We start from the raw sequence: 21553 nt of genomic DNA, 5'->3' as shown, positions 1-21553 counted from the left end.
ACGCCCGCTCCCATTCTACAGACGAAACTGAAACTCAATTCTCTTCCTGTAGTTTTTTCTCCTCGCATTTCACTGTTTAACGTAATCCGCTCTAACTCAAACATGGATGCCCCGTTTGACACGCGATCTTCACTGGGAGATACAGGGAGATCTCGCGGATGTAAACAGACCGTTCACGGCTCAATCTTAAGGATTTTAACAAGATCTATGGCGACATGAAAAAAACAAAAAAACAACAAAAACACCTTGGCACTGGTGAGTACATTATGAGATTAACCTCTGGCGGTGGATGTGTTAAGCCTACTGTATAATCAAGCCATCCAGGCTCCTGTTGAATCATGACCATAAATCATTTTATTCTGTGATAATTGCTTTTTCAAAACCGCAAAACAAAAGGGTATTTATTAACACCATCATACAATCAAATATTCAATTTTATTTTCACATAATCAAATGTTTTATTGATTGATTGATTGATTGATTGATGTACTTTATTTAGTAAGACATTCCCTTTGTTGAGCCAAATCTGGGTTGAACATGATTAGTGGAGCTGCCTCTGGTGTTATGATCGTGGAATTAACATTTTGGAAGTATTTAGACAAATACAGGGGGATCCCAATGTTGTGGTGTATCTTGAAGACCAGGCCCATAGCAAGTTGCTGTACTCTGTCCTCAACCCTAAGTCATGATTCACCAGGAACCTGGATGGCTTGATTCAACACAACAGCTCAACAGCTCTGTCATGACTCATGTAAGCTGTAAATAGGCCATGCACAGCCTTACACTGTAAGAATGTATAAGGCTAATGTAATTGAAAGAATAGTAAGATGAATTCGAATCTTCAACAGCGAGTGAAGGGAGGCAAAAATAGGTGAAATGCTGGGCCTACACAGTACAATCCTTAAATCCACACTGAGGGACATGAGAAGATGAAGGTATGAAAATGTGGTACAATGTATTGCTGCTGTTATACTGTAATGATACAGTAGGTATAAATCATAAAAAGATCTAGGACAACTTTCTATAAAGTAACACATCCCTCAAGCACATACAGCATGCGCCAGTCACTCAATGCCTGGAGAGCATCACTATTATAAAACTAGGCCAATGTTCTATAAGTCTGGACCTGATCAACTTCAAAGTCTGCGTCATACTGCTATACTCAGTATGAAGCAGATAGCAGCATGCAGGTGAGCTGCACAAAGATGAAACAGAATACATGCACAGTACAGACACATTTCCCTTTACCAACAGTAAAACCCTAGTGTCAATTTAACTCTGAGAGTGCAAAACTGACCCAAATGGAGGGTCCATTTAGGTCACGTGGTGATGTGTTAGCTTGAAAATTCTTCAGTTCTTGTCGGCAAGATACACCATCATACTATGGCATATAAATTAGGCTCTGCAAAGACAATGCTCCTTTATCTGGGACTAGGCTAACATTGTTGCTGCCTCTTTCACAGAGAGCAGCAGACATTTGATCTCTCTGCACCTGAGTGTATTTGTTGAGCCTATATCTGCTATGGGTCAAGTCTGGAATAGCAGTACGAAAATTAGGAATGTATGATGGTCCATAGCAGAGGAAACCTTATACCTCCGTTATCGTAGTTGATACCATGTGCTCTTGATCTAAACTCACTCCTCAGAAGGAATATTCCCACTTCACCATTTGAATTACGGTAGCTGCCATTTTCAGATGGCAGACAGACTGAAAGTGAAAAGTTAACACTTGTGTTTGCACTGTTGTTCTGTCTTTGGTTGGGCGTTGGGCGTTTTTGAGTGAACCACAATGGAAACAAGCTTTGGCTTTTTTGTGATTTGATCGATGTTGGCGGTTTTTATTGCGGTCTGTCTTCTATTGGTGCCAAAGAAAGTATTCTATTAGTCACGTCACATGTTGCTGCTGAGTGGAGGGTTCATGAACCCTAGCGTCCCTATTGTGGGCATATCATAACGGCTTAAATAGGTGAAGAGATTTAAGGAGGAGACCAAGTGTAGACTCCTGGGACCACAAAGTATAAACAGTAGGCTTGTACAACATTGTACGACAATGTATAAAATAGGGCTCAAGTGTCAGGAAGAGGACAAATGTTGACTGTAAAGCACCTACAAGTGGCCACTAGTGGCCAGTGGTTGCATTAACCTTATAATTACTTATAGACCAGTGTATCTGATGTAGAAAGATCAAATCTGACACACTGCTGGTGCATGTGATGTTACGAAAGTAGGATTGTGTTTGGGCCAGTGCTGTTCCACAGTCTATACCAGTGATTCTCAACCTTTTCAGGGTGCAACCCCCCAAAATAATCATATTTGAACTGGGGACCCCCCACCCTGACAAGCACTTGGAATTGTAGGATTTGAGGCATTACATTTAGTTTGGCTCGGTTCCACAGATACATTTTGCGAAAATAGCCGATCAACAAGCTCACAACGCCTTGCGTTCACTGTCATCTGGGGCCCCCCAAAAATCATGTGGGGACCCCCCTGCGGGTCCCGACCCACAGGTTGAGAACCACTGGTCTATACCATACTGTAGGTCAGCATGTGGCCTGCAGTATAACACATACATAGAACCAGATGCTTTGATCTCTGCATTGGGACCATAACAGACCTTTCCCATTCACTTCAGCCACACTGAGGTAAATGTAAATGCTCTGTAAAAAAGCCATAAATCAAATCATAAAATGCACGCACGCACACACACACACACACACAAACAATACTACATCCTGCAGATTAAATGTCTAACAATACAAATAACACAGTACCGGTTCAGTACATGATTGATTATAAAATATACAATAGCCTGGAAACAGCATTGCTGATGAGTAGAGAACGTCAGGTCTGAAACATACCATGCAACATACAGTAAACGAGGCATGTACATTGTACAGTACAGCCAGGGAAAAAGGTTGCTTTAGGTCAGACTTATTGCAAAGCAGGGTGGAATTCACTGAACCTTATTTGGTATTCAAGTACAGTACAGCCATTTTTCCTGTAGGTTGAACTTGTAGCCGACACACATGGAACCATACACTGTGAAATTCTTTTGCCCCCTTACAGAGGTCGATTTCTACACCCTCAGAGGTTGAATCAATCAGGATTTTTGCAGCGTATAGGGAGTGTAACGTAAACAAAGTGATGTCACCAGGCTGGGACATCAGCATGAATGATTACTTTACAAGCTCTCGGATATCGCTGCTGTCGGGCAAAAAACATGTATATCCTTTTTATGTTGTTTTGTGAATCAATGCCCTACTTTGTCATTAGTACAGTGTCACACCAAAGTAGCGGAAAATCGCCGCTCTACAAGCACACAGCTTGTAGATCGGCGATAAAAGTGGTTAAGTGTGTCTGTGGGTTCTATAAATATTAATAAGAGCTTGTGACTAAATAATAACTACATTGGATCAAATTTGGTTATTTTTTCCATTTTCTGAAAACAGTTTTGGACATACAAGGTTTCCACCCGACAATGACGATATATGCTGGCAGGGCTGACCTGACTGCACTACAGGCTGACGTAAGCATAAACACTCAACACTGAAGAAGAAGAACGGCAACACTGAGAGACGGTGTTAGGGGGCTTCAATAAATTATGCAACCTTTATGTCTGGGTAAAGGAAATGATCTCTGCTGAAGAATGTGTCCTAAACTGCAGCTGGGCAAACACAGTCCATCATCTGAGGATATGGTACGCTACATAATGAGCATGGGAGGCTTTAAGGAAGCACCCTGGGCATTTGTTTGGGGTGGATGAGATGAGGGATGGTTGGAGGAGAGGGAGGAGATGACACAGAGGGGAGGACAGAGATGTCGGTCAACACATTTAGAATGGGAACTTATTACGACAGACCCTAATCACAGCAGACCATCAGGCTGTTGAACAAGCCCTGTCAGCATGTCAGTTTTGGTGAAATACGTAGTCACACAGGCATTATGACTTCATGATATGACTATGAATACACTCCATTGCTGCTGAACTTGCATGATATTTGCTGCTAAATGATGTCGCTGACTTGCACAAGAGACAGATTCTATATGCTGCCACAGTGTACACCTGCTGCTAAGTGTCTCTATTTGCACAAGAGACTGATTGTCTGCCTCATTATTGTTTTCTATTTTGACCATGCGCCTTATGTATAATTGACATTGTACTTGTTGTTATCCGACTTTGTTTCCTCATGTTTTCTCTATAATTATGACAATTTTTGAAACTGCTAAATGTTGGGTGCTTGTACAAAAAAAAATTGCATCAACTCTTGTACACCTGTAAACTCTCTAAAGTTCAAGTTGTGGCGGTGTCTGTCTATCTGCGTTTCTGTTACGTATTATGGAGATCCCTGACGTCAGCACAAATAAATTGAATGGACCAAATGGATTACATTGTCAAATTAATGGTTATTACCTTCAGCTGTATTTACTCATGATATGTCAAACATTATGTGAGTGCAATCTGCGTGAAACTACAGTATTTCAGTTCACAGCAGCCAATGGTGAATTTTTTACCTGTGGTTGGTCACCAGTCAGTTCTTAAAAATCTAGTCGGTTGACAGTGAAAGGGGCATTTAAAACCAGGGATGTCCCAGCTATATGGTTGGTGGATGGAAAAACATGCATCTTGCGCTTACATCGTTGTTTTGCTGAGGAGGGATAGTTTTTTATGACAAGCTTTCCATTCAAATCACATTGCACACGCTCTTTAAGATCATCAGACAGCATATGATGAGAGACCAAGTTCTAGAAGTGCCCATATGTGCTGGCAAAGAGGAGGATTGCTTCATATGGATCTATTTAAAGGGGCCTCAATGAATAGAGGGCGTTTACAACTGGCTGCAATACAGAAGAACCATGACAAAACTAATGAGTCCAATGAACTCTTACAGTACATGGGAAAGAGTGTAATTTAGGATACAGGTTGGATGTTATCCATAGCCTAATCAGGGAATCCATAGAAACATATCCCTAAGATACATGTCAGTCTGATCCTCTCTACCTAACCTGAATGGATCTACTGTATTCCTTAGATTATATTCCTATCAGCATCCCAACACTTTCCAATACGTTAACCCTTCGTAGGGCATCTTGTTTTTTTTTACAACCACAGACAACATAGTAACACCATGGTCCATTCCATCTCTTAACATACCATATGATTGTCTGTCCATTGTCCTTCCACAGCCAATCCCATATGGAGAGATGTCTGCAGCCAAAGGAATCCCAGGATCCAGGTTAACACAATCCACATGGCTAGCGGATGTGCACACTCACTCCAGCTGCTTCTAAGGTCTATACGCTATCCAGAGCCCAGACAATGTAGTGCAGTGGTGGTGATATTCCAGCAGTGCTCACGTTCTCTGCCACTGATCTCTAACCCTGGAACCATGGTGAGACCATACAGGGACAGGCACACCCTGCATGGCTTCTAGACACACCCTCCCTCCACAGAGACACACTGCTGCCACAACACACTGTGTATAGTGGCCCTCCAGCTCTGGAGACGATGGAAGGTTGGCTCCTGAACACATAACCTCCTATACTGCTGTCTGATGGAGATCTGTTCAAGGCTTGTGCTGTCACATATTTAAGTAATGAATGGCCCGGTTCTCAAATTGACAAATATGTATTTGGATTACATTTTGAAATGATTCTTGGGGGGGCTCGCGGTGGCCAAGCAGAACAAAAAAAAGAAAAAAATCACACATAATGCAAAATGACATCAGGTCTATGATTGGATGAAATGGTGTCTTAGCCAAGGTTTTGTGCAACATTTTCAATTCCTATAGGAACGATCAAATTGAATTTCCCAGGCATTCCCCTTCTGACTTATCAGAGTTGCCATGTCAACCCTGCTGCAGTTACGGCTCAAGTGAGCTTCCCCAAAAGGGTTGTGGTTGTTGGGGGGGGGGGGGGGGGGAATTACCATGAATATAGAACTCCCGAGCCTTCAAAAATAGCTAGCAGAAGTCGTGCTGACTCACGTAATCATATAATATGACTCTTCCTCACAGAAAACCGCACGCAGCGATCCGCTAATGATCTCATAGAGGGTAATTTGATTTAAATGAAGAGTAACGGAGCAGATCTACAGCAGCTTAAATCAAAGCGTTTGAGCTGCAGCAGAGGAACCACAAGGTCATTAAACAGGGGGATCAATGGCTAATAAGGAGAAACCACCACAACGACGGCATCAACCCCAGACCCATCGATGAGTGTTTCTTCTTGCCATGCCCGACAGTGGGAAAAAATCTCTGTGAGGCTTTGGTAGGTATGCTACAGTATGTTGTGCTTAAGAGGGAAAGCCGTTAGCAAATAAACTGCTCTAAGTCCCATCGCAAATATACACACTCTGGCTACGACAGAACTGCTTCATCTGTAGGATAAGTATCGGTCAACACTAGCTGTACCGAGGCCACTGTGTCTCACATGTGGTTTCAATTAATATGTGGGGTTCAGGGCCAGTGTTGCCAGGTCTGCTTATCATAATTTCCCCCCAAGATTCTATTTGAAAATAGCAGATCTACAAGTGTTGTGAGCTTGTAGATCTGCTATTTTCAAATAGCTGACGTACATGTTTAAAGTGCTCACGTGGCCAATAGTTGCTTCTTTTGGGCTTGTTTTCCTAGACCTGGTTGCTTGTTTCTCTCACAGAATCTGGCAACGCTGTTCAGGGCACCATTGGATTTCTCATCGCAAGGCTTTTCTTTGGCTAGGAAACGGGCACAGATCAGCCGCTGCCGCCGCGTGTTACTGAATATCTAACATGATAGGTTGTGATGGTAGATGCATGGTAGTGTTTTCCTCCCTTACATACAGTACGTTGTCTTCAGCTGAGGCTGGTTACGTGAAATTACAGACCAGAGGGCATGATTTCAAGTCTAAAGGCCTCGAGATTGGAGATGACAGATAAGAGCCGCCAATAGACAAGAGCAAACATACTCATGTGGGATATGGTACAAGTACAGAGGACATGTCCCACTTCAAAACCCGCTCCCTGCTCCGTGTTTACTCTGCCAAGCAGTGAGAGTACAGAACCGACTAATGCTACCCAGGCTGACAGACTTACAGACTTAGTTACATAGCACTTATTTTGGGCTTTTTATCTTTCTGTGATCTATTTCCTAGATCTGTCATTGCTAAGACACAGTCAACCAGCTAAGAGTAACACATGAAAATGTTGATATACTGTACTAACTGCATGCTGCTGCTGTCGGGCAACGACAGCAAAGACATCTCCATATTACATTTTTTATGTTCAATCTTTTTTTGTAAATTAAAGGAGCAGTTCACCCAAACATTTCTTATTTTCTATCTATTACGCACCCCATGAAGCCTTGAATTCATGCAGATTTTTGTATTTGTCACATTCCTAAGCCAAAAATATGATGACGGGGGACTCTCCTATGAGACTCCTATTGACCGATGACCCGGCCATCAAATTATTGGCTCAAAAACGACAAAAACAAATCAAATCTCCATGAATTCAAGGCTTCATGGGGTGTGAAATTGATAGAAATCAAGTAATCTTTTGGGTGAACTATTCCTTTAATGCCCTATTTTATACTGTACGTCATATGACAGTGACACAAAAGTAGTGAAAATAGCCAATGTACTACTCACAACGTGTCCGGGTGTGATGCGTTGCGAGTCTATAATGACATGGCCCAGATTCAGAACAGAGACGTTCGGTTCAAAGTGGTCAAGTGTTACAGTGGGCTTTATAAATATCTAACCAATGAAAAGTATTAACAAGAGCTTGTGACTAATAACTATATTGGATCCATTGGAACACAGATTCTTTGTTTTCAATTCCTGACATATAACAATTTTGGACATATAAGGTCCCCCCCTGACAGCGATGTTGTGTGTGCACACATGGTACAGTACGTTGTTGGCACAAATGGCACAATCAAGACTGAAAAGGTTTTGCTTCGAGATTAAATATCCATCGCTTGGATAAAAAGGTGACAATTGCATTGTCTGAGTGACGGATAGATCATACTTATAGATCCACATACAGTATAGCCATTTCAGAATATAACTCCAAATTTTGAGGAACATGTTCACGGTAGAGCTGGAGGCAAAGTAGCTGCTCTGTTGTAAAAGGGTCTACATCTGGAGGGCTGATGTGGGATGCAGATTTGCCTCGACTTGCAGTGAATAGCTGCAAGTCTGCACTCTGACCTCAGCACCAAAATGTGTACTCTAATACACCCCCCCCCCAACCCCCCTGCCCCCAACACCACCAACACACCTTGTAAACATTATCCGCACAGGGTTCAAATATGTGTCAGAGACAGTTTGTATCATGACTCATTTCAACACCATGTCGACATTTATGTACAGCTATTGTCCTAACTGGAGAGATGCTGGAACGGATAAGGCTTCCTGACACATTTTCCATTTTAATTGCTCATTTTGCGGAGTGAGCGTAACAGGATCTGATAAGATTTATCAAATTGATCAGTATTAGTTTCCAACAACATCAAACATCTCAGTGAGAAATGACAGCTACAGTAACTCAATCACTTTTAAAAATGTTGTCAAGTGGGTGTATTTGTCAAAATACTTCCAAAATGTTAATGAAGTCCATGATCATAACACCAGAGGCAGCTCCACAAATCATGTTCAACCCAGATTTGGCTCAACTAAGGGAATGAACTTGTTCTCATGATGCTATTCATCAAAAATGTGGAATGCCCTACCAAAAGGAGTAAGGGAGTGTAAACCCCTACTCACTTTCAAAACTGCCCTAAAGATACACCTTCAGGAGGCTGCAATTCGAAAATGGCCCCTGTCCAAGTCTTAACCTACCCCCCCCCTCCTTCATTTTCCTCTTTTGTATATATATATTTTTTTTCTCTCTTCATACCAGTAACCTGAAAGCTGATTGTATGACATTCTGTATAGTAGTGTGTATATCTGTCTGCCTCTTATATATCATCATGATTTGTGTGCATGGGGTTCTCATCTTAAACAAGCTTAGTGCTTAATGAGAGTTCCAGTTTAGTAGACCTTGTATTGTGAATTTGTACTTCCATGTACTGTTATGTACTGTCATGTACTATTCTCATGTCTTACTAAATAAACTACATCAATCAATCAATCAAAGACCAGGCAACTTCCTTTCATACCTTTTCACACTTTCTGCTCTCACACTTTATGAGCTGGACAAACATTAATTTTGTATTCTATTTCAGATTTTCTAGATCTGCGAAATAAACCTCTCTGAGTCCCCCCCCCCAGGCCCTCCTTATCTCATTTTGTCGGTACCCATGGGTTCTTCAACATATCCTCTGAGTGTACTATATCTCTTTTAACAGGACTGTCAAAGCAATGACAACTTGTAGCCTGGAGGATCATTAGGACTTGACAAGCGATCAGTCACAATGCCCCTGACCTCTCGGCAGGTGGAATGGAACCCTGAGGGCACCTGTGCAAGTCTCAAACAGTCTGGAGATACGAATCGGCACCAAAGACACACATGCTCACTGAGGGATCCACTCATGTATATTTGTAGCCAACTCCATTCATGCATTTGTCCTATTGCTATTCTTGCACAACAATGGCTCAAATAGAAAGAAACTAATACACTGTATATTAATCACGTTCAACCTGCCATCCCTATTTTAGGCATGTCGGGAAAATGTTCAAAAACTTTCAAAAATGAACATTTCAAAATCTTTTCAAGAACAGACAAAATAGCAGATCTACTAGCTCACAAGGCGTCATGATGTGACGCCTAGTGAGCTTGTACAGTGACGCCTTGTGAGCTTGTACAGTGGCAAAGTAGATTAGTATGCAGTGTAGAAGGACCAAAAGTAATGTAGTACAGCCTGATGCTGTATCCCATGATGGAATGACCAGCTTCCACACATGCAGAGTAGTTGGAACTAGCATTTCTCATTGCCTTTCCTCGCCCAGATTTCCACGGAGCAGCCACGGATTAAGAGCATCAAACATTCAAGTTGCAACCATGCGTCTCTAAGCTTTGGGCTAGATCAAAAGTATATCCATGTTTATGTCGCAGTAAAGCGGGATCTTACATTTAAGCGGAGGTCTGCAGCGCTGAAAGCTGGTTAATAGATTTTCCAGCTGGCTGGTAACAGAAGTAAGGATGTAGCTAGTGAGGCGCAGTGAATGAACTGCCGGACCGTCCCATATTACTCCCTAATGGGCCGTTCATCAGAACACAGCTTTCAGCATGTGCACGCACACGCACACGCACACGCACGCGCACGCACACACACACACACACACACACACACACACACACACACACACACACACACACACACACACACACACACACACACACACACACACACAGGTGCTCAAAACCACACTTGAAAGGATGCGTACACCATGCTACAGTACACACCTTATCAAAATTAATCCATAACGATGCACACACAGAAACACACTGAAATGTGCATGCAAGTACATAGGCAGACTAGGCACGCACGCACACGCTGCAAAGTGGTGAGCTCTGAACAACAGGCCTGGTTCCATAATTCTAATGAATCACAGTCCATTAGGAACATGAAGCCAGTTCTTCTTAGGGACCATGCAGTGACATATCAGTGGAAGCCCATTCACTTCCATCAATTCACTTTCCAAAACTAATCTACAGCCCTGTATCGGATGCTTGGCTCAGTTGTCCCCCCCTTACTTCTATACTGACATTGTGTTACAATGATTACACAGCAAATCCTACCACGCGTTCATTGTTGGCCATCACACTGTAGTGCACATGATGTGATCAGATGAACTGTCGTTATTCCCAGATGCGTTATCACTCAAAATGCACGACACACACAATCCAAATTTGAATAGATGGCTTCATGGTCCAAATAAGTCCATGACATTATATCAGTGGTTCTCAAACGTGTCATGGACCCCCAGTATCAGTATCATATCTGAACATGTTGTGTCAGGGACTGTGTCAGGGATAGATAGATATACTCCAAAATGTTCACATTTCTTCAGGATTTGTCAATGTTTTTGTTACATTGTGATGCGAGCTTGTAAATCGTCTATTTTCAAATATCCAGAGTATAAATACCCTATAATAGGGTTAAAGTGGCTAAACCAATTTTGATGCTATGTTAACTAATTTTATTGAGGACCCCCTAGACCCCCCCGGACCCCATCTTTGAGAAGCACTGCATTACATCATGTGCTCCTCAGCCTTAACCTTTGTTAACCCATGGAAGATTTGTTGAGCAGTATGTGCACTTTTTCAGCGACACTCCAGAGTCACGCAATTACAGAGACATAATGCTGTCGGGCAGAAACCTTGAATCCATATTTCAACTTTTTATGTTTGTTTTTTTGGTAAATGAATGACCTACTTCATCATTCAACAGTGTTGTGCCAACATTGCAAAAACATTAACAAAAATAGCCGTTCTACAACGCTTCACATCCTGATGAGTTGTGAGATTGTAGATCAGCTATTTTTGAAAGTGGTTCTGTGGGTTTTATAAATATTTAACTAATGAAAACTAATAACTAAATTGGTTCCATTGGAACACAGGTTCTTTTTTCCATTTCCTGAAAAGTAACAGTTTTCAACATAAAAGGTTTCTGCCACAGCAGTCACACAATTAAGCCAAGTAAAACATTGAAAAAGGCAGACCTGCAAGCTCAAAACGGGCTTGTAGGTCAGCAACACGCGACACAGTTGTGTGACGAAGTATGAATCTGGCTTTACAGTGACATATTTGGAGAGTCTTATGTAGCTCTAAGCGTAAGTTCAATAAAGAAGATCTCTCTCTCACGCTTTCATCTTTATTGCTGGGGATGCTCCACAAATATTCTTTCATTTACAGCTTGAAGTGTGAGCACTTCTAGCCAATCTGCCAATCAGCAGTCAGCCAATCAGGCGATTGGGCTCCGCCTATAAATATCACTGCCTCTGCTCCTGTCATTTTCTTTTCAGCAAGCAGCGAGCAACCCACCTCCATCCCCAACTCCACCGTCCAAAATCTCAATTGTCTAGAGTTGAGAAGGAGTGAGGTTCATCTGAACTGCCACCGCCAGCGTCTAGACACCAGGGGGCGTTCTCCCTATTAAAAGCTAATCTTATACGTTAAATGTTAACAGAGTCTAATCGCCAAAAATGGTGTATCTTTTATTCAATAAAACATTTAATTTCCATCAACTTTCTTTTATTGAACTGTCATTGGCCACTGTTCCGGCCCACAGGAACATTTAGAGATTAAGAGCCTTTACTCAAGGCTTCCTCAATGACAGTTTACAAAGGAGAGGAACCATAGACAATAAAAAGTATGGACAAAGTTACGCCCATAGTGTCAGGAGTCCTCTCTAGACCTGCCCTTGTGTTCACTCCCCCTAGCTAATTGTCTACTCCTCATAGGTTGCTACTCACCTGCTGTGTGTTTCTGTGATTAGTTTGAGGGTATATATTTCAGTGTGCTTCAACATTATCATTTGTCAGTTTGTCGTAGTAACGCCTGTCTTCTGTTCCAGCCTGAACCACTGCCCTTTTCCTGTTTTGCTCCTGGACTAAGAAGTTGACCGTGTTTTTGGATTTACTCTTTGCCTTGCCCTTGCCTGCCTTGTTTTGCTTTTTGATGATATACCTCTGGTATTGTCTTTTGTTCTGTCTAATTGGAATTTACAGTAAAGACTGAGTTAACTTCATTCTGCCTCTTGCCTGCTGTTTTCTGCATTTGAGTCCTCCTGAATATTCTGACAGTACAAACTGACCAAGAATGGACTCAGCGGAATTTGACCAGGTGAAGACCGCTCTTGCTAATCAGGGTGCTTTGCTGGGAAATCAGCAACAGAACCTTACGTCGGTTGCTGAACATTTGGGAAAGATAACTGACACTGTGGCGACGCTGTCACAGCAGGTCCAGAGGATTGTTGTTCAGCATCCTCAACCCCAAGCCGATGCAGCTGCACCACCAGCTCCTGTCCAGCCAGTTCAACCAGCTAGGGAGCCTAGGCTCCCGAATCCTGAGACCTACTCCGGGGAACCCGGTTCCTGTCGGTCTTTTCTTTCTCAATGTTCTCTGATTTTTCAACTGCAACCATCTTCATTCCCTAATGACCGCTCCAAGATTGCCTACGTCATCACCCTGCTGGCTGGAAGAGCTAGAGAGTGGGGGACCGCTATATGGGAGGCTGATTCTGCTGTGTGCCACACTATGGACGATTTTTTCAAGGAAATGAAAAAGGTTTTCGACCGGTCAGTCACAGGCCGGGAAGCAGCAAGGGAGCTGCTCCACATGCGGCAGGGTAATAAGACTGTTTCTGATTTTGCCATTGATTTTCGCACTTTGGCTGCTACGTGTGGCTGGAACTATGATGCCTTATATGATGCCTTTCTAGACGGTCTAAAGGAGAGTTTAAAGGATGAGCTGGCATCTCGGGAGCTACCCGCCACCTTTGATGAACTTGTGGATTTGGCCATCCGCCTTGATAACCGGCTGCGACTCCGCTGGAGGGAGAAGGGGGGTAGTCGTCCTCCTCAGCAGCGCCTTCCTATCCTTCCCCCTTCCCTATCTGCAGCAGTCCGGACACCTTCTACTGTCACCACAGATGCCACGGAGCCAATGCAGGTGGACCGGGCCAGCCTGTCTTTGTCTGCAGAGGAACGCAGGAGGAGGATTGAATCGAGAGCTTGCCTATACTGCGGCGGGGCTGGCCATTTCAAAGCTTCCTGTCCAGTAAAAGGGAGAGCTCATCAGTAGAGCGAGGGTTACTGGTGAGTGTGACATACAAGAGCCCTCCTTTGACCAGGTCCACAATGCATGCTACTCTTAGTTATGTTAACCAACAACTGCCTATTTCAGTTCTGATTGATTCAGGGGCCGATGAGAGTTTTATTGATTCTTCTCTGGCAGAACAGCTTAATCTGCAGACTTTTCCAGTGCAGCCCGTCCTCAGGGCCAATGCCCTTGATGGGCGCCTCCTGGCCACTGTAACCCACATTTCTGCCCCAGTAGGCCTGTTAATCTCAGGCAATCACAGAGAGGAGATAGCTTTACACCTAATTTCCTCACCTCATGTCCAGGTTGTTTTAGGCCGACACTGGCTTAAACGGCATAACCCTCATATTGACTGGACCAAGGATGTAATATTAGGCTGGAGTCAGTTTTGTCTCTCCCATTGTCTCAGAGATGCTCAGTGTTCTGTTTCCCCAGTGCCTCCACTGCAGGAGGAATTCCCAGACCTATCAGAGGTGCCACCAGAGTATTTGGATTTGAAACCAGTCTTCAGTAAATCTCGAGCCACTTCACTACCCCCTCACAGACCTTACGATTGTGCCATTGAATTGTTGTCGGGTACAGTACCTCCTCGTGGGAAGCTATATTCACTGGCCCGTCTAGAGATGGCTGCCATGGACCAGTATATCAGTAACTCTCTGGCTGCTGGCATTATCCGCCCCTCTTCATCCCCAGCAGGAGCGGGGTTCTTCTTCGTGGGGAAGAAAGACAAGACATTGCGCCCTTGCATCGACTACAGAGGTTTGAATGACATTACTGTTAAGAACAGGTACCCTATTCCTCTTTTAGCCTCTGCTTTTGAAGTACTGCATGGTGCCACAGTATTCACTAAGTTGGACTTACGCAATGCGTACCATTTGGTCCGTATTAAAGAGGGAGACGAATGGAAGACAGCTTTTAACACACCACGAGGACACTATGAATATTTGGTGATGCCTTTTGGGCTTACAAATGCCCCCGGTGTGTTTCAAGGCATGGTCAACGATGTTTTGAGAGACATGATCAATAAGTTTGTTTTTGTGTATCTCGATGATATTCTGATTTTTTCCCCTTCTCTTGAGGAACACTCTAAGCATGTCCGACAGGTCCTGCAACGCCTTTTGGAGAATCAACTCTATGTGAAAGCTGAGAAATGTGAATTTCATCGCCAGACTGTCTCCTTTCTGGGGTTCATCATTAAGGATGGGAGTATGCAGATGGACGACGCCAAGGTCAAGGCAGTGATGGAGTGGCCCACTCCTACGTCCAAGAAGGATGTGCAACGGTTCCTAGGTTTTGCTAATTTCTATCGCCGGTTCATAAGGAACTACAGCACCCTTTCCGCCCCCCTGTCTGCACTCACCTCCATCAAGGTTCCGTTTGACTGGTCGCCAGCTGTAGAGCAGTCTTTCAAGGAACTGAAGAGGCGTTTTACTTCAGCTCCCATCCTGATTCGGCCAGATCCTACACTTCAGTTCATAGTTGAGGTTGATGCCTCAGAGGTTGGTGTTGGAGCTATTCTTTCCCAGCGTTCTCCTGTTGATAACAAGTTGCATCCTTGTGCCTTCTTTTCTTACCGTTTGGATTCCTCTGAACGCAATTATGACATTGGCAATAGAGAACTGCTGGCAGTTAAGATGGCACTTGAGGAATGGAGACATTGGTTGGAGGGTGCTCTAGTGCCATTTTTAGTCTGGACAGATCATAAGAATCTCGAATACCTGCGCTCTGCTAAACGCCTTAACTCCCGGCAAGCACGTTGGGCTCTGTTCTTTTCCAGATTTTCCTTCACCCTCTCTTATCGACCAGGAAGCAAGAACGGGAAGCCTGATGCACTCTCCCGTCAGTTTCCCACTCCAGATCGCCCTGTACATCCGGACACCATATTGCCTAGAGACTGTGTGGTGGGGGTTCTTCGTCTGGACATTGAGAACACTGTTAAGTCTGCTTTGCAACAGGACCCTGGGCCAGGTAATTGTCCTCCTGATAAACTTTTTGTGCCAGTTTCTGCCCGGTCTCAGGTTCTACAGTGGGGTCACTCGTCACCGCTTGCCTGTCATCCTGGGGTGCGACGTACCCTCTATCTGGTCCAGCAGCGCTTCTGGTGGCCCTCGATGACGAAGGACGTAAAGCAGTTTGTGGCTGCCTGTATTACCTGTGCTCAGAACAAGACGTCCACTCAACCTCCGTCTGGCCTTCTGCAGCCACTTCCTGTTCCGTCTAGACCCTGGGCTCACATAGCCATGGATTTTATTACAGGGCTCCCGCCCTCACGAGGTAACACAGTCATCCTCACAGTGGTAGACAGGTTCTCAAAAGCTGCTCATTTCATTCCATTGCCCAAGCTTCCCTCTGCTAAAGACACTGCTCAACTCATGATAGACCATGTGTTTAGGTTGCATGGGCTACCTGTGGCCATAGTTTCAGACAGGGGTCCACAGTTCACTTCCCGGTTCTGGAGGGCTTTCTGTAAATCAGTGGGAGCCTCTGTATGTTTATCTTCAGGCTTTCACCCTCAGACGAATGGCCTAACTGAGAGAACTAATCAGGACATTGAAACTATGTTACGCTGTCTTTCCTCTCACAACCAGGCCTCGTGGGCTGAATATCTATCGTGGGCTGAATATGCTCATAACTCTCTACCTGTTGCCTCCACTGGTTTGTCCCCATTTCACTGCTGTCTCGGCTATCAGCCCCCTCTGTTTCCCTCCCAGGAGGGGGAAGCTAATGTGCCCGCTGCCCAGCAGTTCATCCGCCGCTGTCGCAAAGTGTGGCGGGCCGCCCGGTCCTCCTTGCTGCGGTCATCTGCCAGGGTCAAGCACTATGCCGATCGTCGTCGTCGCCCAGCTCCTTCCTACCATCGGGGCCAGAGACTGTGGTTGTCATCCAGGGACTTGCCACTACAGGTGGAATCACACAAGCTGGCTCCTCGTTTTGTGGGACCTTTCCCTATCTCTAAGGTCATCAGCCCTTCAGCAGTCCGTCTCAAACTCCCTCGCCCCCTTCGTCGGATTCATCCATCTTTCCATGTCTCTAGAGTCAAACCTGTCAACCAAGGCCCGTACTCCCCGCCCTCCAATCCCCCCCCTCCGCCCAGGTTGGTGGACGGCTCTGAGGTGTACACGGTGCGTCGGCTGCTCAAGGTTCGTCAACGTGGCCGTGGGCGCCAATACTTGGTGGACTGGCAAGGCTATGGTCCTGAGGAGAGGAGTTGGGTCCCTGCTCGGGACATTTTGGACCCGGTCCTTATTCAAGACTTTCATCGTCGTCATCCTGAGGCACCCTCTAGGACGCCTAGGGGCGTCCGTGAGGGGAGGGGTACTGTCAGGAGTCCTCTCTAGACCTGCCCTTGTGTTCACTCCCCCTAGCTAATTGTCTACTCCTCATAGGTTGCTACTCACCTGCTGTGTGTTTCTGTGATTAGTTTGAGGGTATATATTTCAGTGTGCTTCAACATTATCATTTGTCAGTTTGTCGTAGTAACGCCTGTCTTCTGTTCCAGCCTGAACCACTGCCCTTTTCCTGTTTTGCTCCTGGACTAAGAAGTTGACCGTGTTTTTGGATTTACTCTTTGCCTTGCCCTTGCCTGCCTTGTTTTGCTTTTTGATGATATACCTCTGGTATTGTCTTTTGTTCTGTCTAATTGGAATTTACAGTAAAGACTGAGTTAACTTCATTCTGCCTCTTGCCTGCTGTTTTCTGCATTTGAGTCCTCCTGAATATTCTGACACATAGACTCTACAGACCGTAAATGAAGCCTATTTTCAAACTATTTCAAATCCGCCATCTTTCTATATCCTATGCACTCGGAAATGAATGCTATTGGTTGGGACCAGAGCGGGGGTGGGGAATGAATGCTATTGGTTGTGTAGCTTGTCAATCAAATCATCACAAGGCAGCCACGGCCCTCCTACAGCATACCCTACTTTATCATCAATTTGAATGGGACCATGATTTACCAAAACGCATATCATGGTGTGATTGAAGACTTTAAACTAGCTACTGGAAGCATACTGTATAGTATTTATGACAATGTTTATTAAGGTAATAAAATCAATTGTAAAGTTCGGCAAAAACCCATCCACTTGAATGGAGCTTATTTACTTCTGACACCAGCAGGTGTGAAACAGCGAGACTACAGGCCATTCATATGAACTGTCTCTTCCTATATAGCCTAAATGTACAACTCGGAAGCTGGCCCCTTGAGAGGAACACATTTCTCATTCAGCCACATGACAGTTCAAACTCTCTTATCAGTGTCCTCACCATATGTACATCATCTGTGGACCCCTCTATGCTGTTGTTCAAGACATCACCAGCAGATGATTCATTGCTCTACAATGAAAGAGAGGAGTCTTTAAATATAATTCCATTCCAACACATACATAACATACATACTTACGCACATGTACATTATGTACTTACATAAAATACATACAGTACATAACTACAGATATACATACATACATACATACATACATACATACATACATACATACATACATACATAAAGCCATTGCAAAGTAAAAAATAAATAATAATAAATGGCGAGGCTCTGACATGTGGGGACTTCATGTGATCAGCCTGTGACATCAGTCATCTATGATGGCAGTCGTCTTGACATTATCTAACTATGACGCATTTAATAATTTGTGGAGGTACTTTTACAGCATGGCCTAGACAGCTGGCAGTGTGTGTGCAAGACATCACGCACACGCACACACACACACACACACACACACACACACACACACACACACACACACACACACACACACACACACACACACACACACACACACACACACACAAATTTGATTTCAGTTTTCAACCTGTAAGCGTGTTTCCCTGAAAGACGATGAGGCCATCCGGTCGCAGGCAGGCAGGTGGGACGTACAGTGTTGTCTGGCAGCCTTTGGGTCCCCCATCACAAAGGTCATCTGTCTCACAGCCCCCTGGGGGATTACAAGTATAGGAAGAGGGTGAGACACACTGTTGAAAAGGTGAAAGGTTACCCATGGCAGGAAGTTCCAGCCTTCACCCTGCCTGACGTATAGACTCTTATCTGAGTGGAAAGGATCAACGAGGTTAGACAAGGATATATGTGTCTCTATTCCCATGACGATTCCATGGCCTTGACCTTAAAGTCTTACATGAGAATGTGACAAAAGACACTTTTACCTTTTTTTTAAAGAAATGTTTCCTTCTTTTCTTGGGCTTACATTACCCGTGGTGGAAAGAGTACTCAAATTGTTTACTTAAGTAAAAGTATCAATACTGCAATGTAGAAATACTCTGTTACAAGTAAAAGTCTGGAATTCTAAATTTACTTGAGTAAAAGTACAAAAGTAAATAACAAAAGTATAAACCTTGCCTCTGAGAGTAGTGGAGTAGAAGTAAAAGTACTGAAAACTGGAAATACTCCAGTAAAGTAAAAATACCTCAAGTCAACATTGTACTTAAGTACAGTACTTGAGTAAATGTACTTAGTTACTTTATACCACTGTACATTACTTATCAACAACCTCAGAGGTTTTTGTTGAAGAAGGGGAATGTTTCACTTTCCCTGCCTGAACGAGTGAACATCCAGTCACAAGTCTGACTTCCAGTCTACCTCCACCCCTGTATATAAAAAGGTACAGTAAACTCTATGAATATGAACAGAGTTCTGCCAACAAGATAGACGATACAACCCAGCCTCTCAGACAGTGATTAAAAGGCACATGGGACCACTGGCTCTGGATTCAATTACAGTTCAGATGAGTAGCACTGGGAGTGTACAACCATAGAGAGGATTTATGGGCTGTCAGTAAAGTAAAGTTTTTGTAGAACTGGTTAAAGTTTAGGTGGCAGTAGGGTGGACGAGCTGATAAAAGAACCATCCCAAATGTCAGGCTTTATCCTCACAGATCTGTCCATCATCTGTCAATCAGTTCATGTTACTGTTGAAGTGTCCACACGAAAGACGCTGCACTTTTGCTGCCTTAAGCCTGATTCATACTTAGCTGCATGCCAGTGTTGCGCACCGAAAATAGTCAATCTACAAGCACGTCGCAATGCAATGCGTTGGGAGCTCGTAGATCTGCTATTTTTGGTATGACACTGGCGAGCAAGTATGAATTAAGAGTTATTATTCCAAGTCTCGCTAAGAAAGAGCGTTACCTGTATAACAAAAATGTAAAACACAAATGTAACACTTTTTAAATGATCCACCTATATGATACATTGCAATGCAAGATAAGATGTACAAAAACGAATTTCACCCACTTTTTTACCTTGTAAACCTGTGATGTGACAATAAAACTGATTCTGATTCTAAGATAACAAAAACCTTAATTGATCCCTGGAGGGAATTTAGGGTGTCCACGATATAGTAAATAAGAATACAAGTTTTATTATACTGACCCCTAGATATGTGCACTGGATCTCTGAAAGGGGGAATGAGTCTATCAACAATGAGTTTATGGATTATGGATGGATAATTGTATCAACGGTGTATGAGAATTAAAAAAACGTATGGTCTGTCAGCAGCGATCTGAATGAATATATGACAATGTATCAACAGTCTATGAGTGAATATAACAAGTACCATCTCTCAACAGTTATCCTTAACAGACATCAAAGTTCAGCAATGTGTCCTAGTAGTCACACACTAATGTCATACAATTAACATTTACTGTTTACAGTAAGCTGAACTTCTCTTTACTGCCACCAAGTGGCCAAGATCATCTGTGAAACAAACCCATTCATCCATTGACTCCTAAAATCCTGAAGTGAGTCAGCAATGGGTTCCCTCGCCAGATTTCCAACGTTTTTTCTCAGGGGGTTTTCGATTTATGCGGAAAATAAGGTCTGTGGTTTACATGAGTCAGAAGAGACTTTCACATTTTTGTTATGTTTATGTTATTTTTTGTACTTATATATGAATCAAAAGGCGTGAATATCATGAGCCTTTGTAGGCTACAGAGATCATTTTAATTTATTTATCCAAAACCCACCGGGGGGGGGGGGGGATTTTGGGATGGTCTACAAAAAAAAGTAACCCTCAGTTACTGTAAAGTAACGTTCTGGCAAACTCAGCGTAAAATAAATCCCTAGGCTATTACCCTCTAAACTTAGTAAACTCAACCTGAGTTGGCTACGTCTTTTTTTCCCCTCAACACCAAATCTCTTCAATCGTCTTCAAGCTCACAACTATATAAGCTTGTAGATCTGTGTTTTTGGTAAACGTTCCCCCCAGAATATAGGGATACGGCAGTACAGGGGTTCAAGACTGATAGTATTCCGAAATCGCAGTTCCTTACGTCAAATGGAGTCTCGAAGGCCTCCAGGATGCCTCCTACCATCAGCAGACCATCAGTGATGAGATCGTGTTGAGGGTAGTCCCAGTGAACCTTCTCCACCAGGGTACAGTCCACATACACCTCCAGCCACAGAGAGGACACCCCCACTGAAACCTGGTGCCACCGGCCGTCACACAGCGAAGTCACTGGGAATCTGAAGTGTATTCAGGAAAGTAAGACGGGTAAGGATAGGAAATTCCATTTTGTCTGTATGGTACGTACTTTCATTCACAGCCACGATTACAAGAGGTGATACATTTTCTTAGCAAGGGTACACTTAGAATCTAAGATCTACCATGCCATTTAATTTTACTCTTTATTTATTTTTAAACACATTCTTATGCATTATGGAAAGCAATTTTAAATGCCTTTGTGTATGGAATTCTGTGTGCTTTACAAATACATTTGCCGTGTCCACTATGGCGAGTAACGTCAACGCTTGCTCTTCCCATTAAGTATTACTTTAACG

At 43.6% G+C, this 21553-nt stretch overlaps 1 protein-coding gene across 1 annotated transcript in view; it reads right to left on the bottom strand.

The window, feature by feature from the left end:
- LOC308088919 (uncharacterized protein) overlaps positions 1–21553 on the bottom strand; it is a gene marked incomplete at its 3' end in the record, with an annotated part of 79797 nt that overhangs the window by 38820 nt on the left and 19424 nt on the right. Inside the window, exons 4-5 of the mRNA XM_080433502.1 lie at positions 21046–21238; positions 18574–18696 (exon numbers count right to left, since the gene is read on the bottom strand). Of these exons, the coding sequence (XP_080289628.1) occupies positions 18574–18696; positions 21046–21238 (316 nt within the window). The remainder of the gene's footprint in view (positions 1–18573; positions 18697–21045; positions 21239–21553) is intronic.

Source organism: Gymnoscopelus braueri, assembly GCF_963280865.1.
Source record: "Gymnoscopelus braueri genome assembly, chromosome: 7".
NCBI lineage: Eukaryota > Metazoa > Chordata > Actinopteri > Myctophiformes > Myctophidae > Gymnoscopelus > Gymnoscopelus braueri.
Note: the sequence above shows the minus strand (reverse complement) of the source record. Positions and strands in the feature narration are given on the sequence as shown.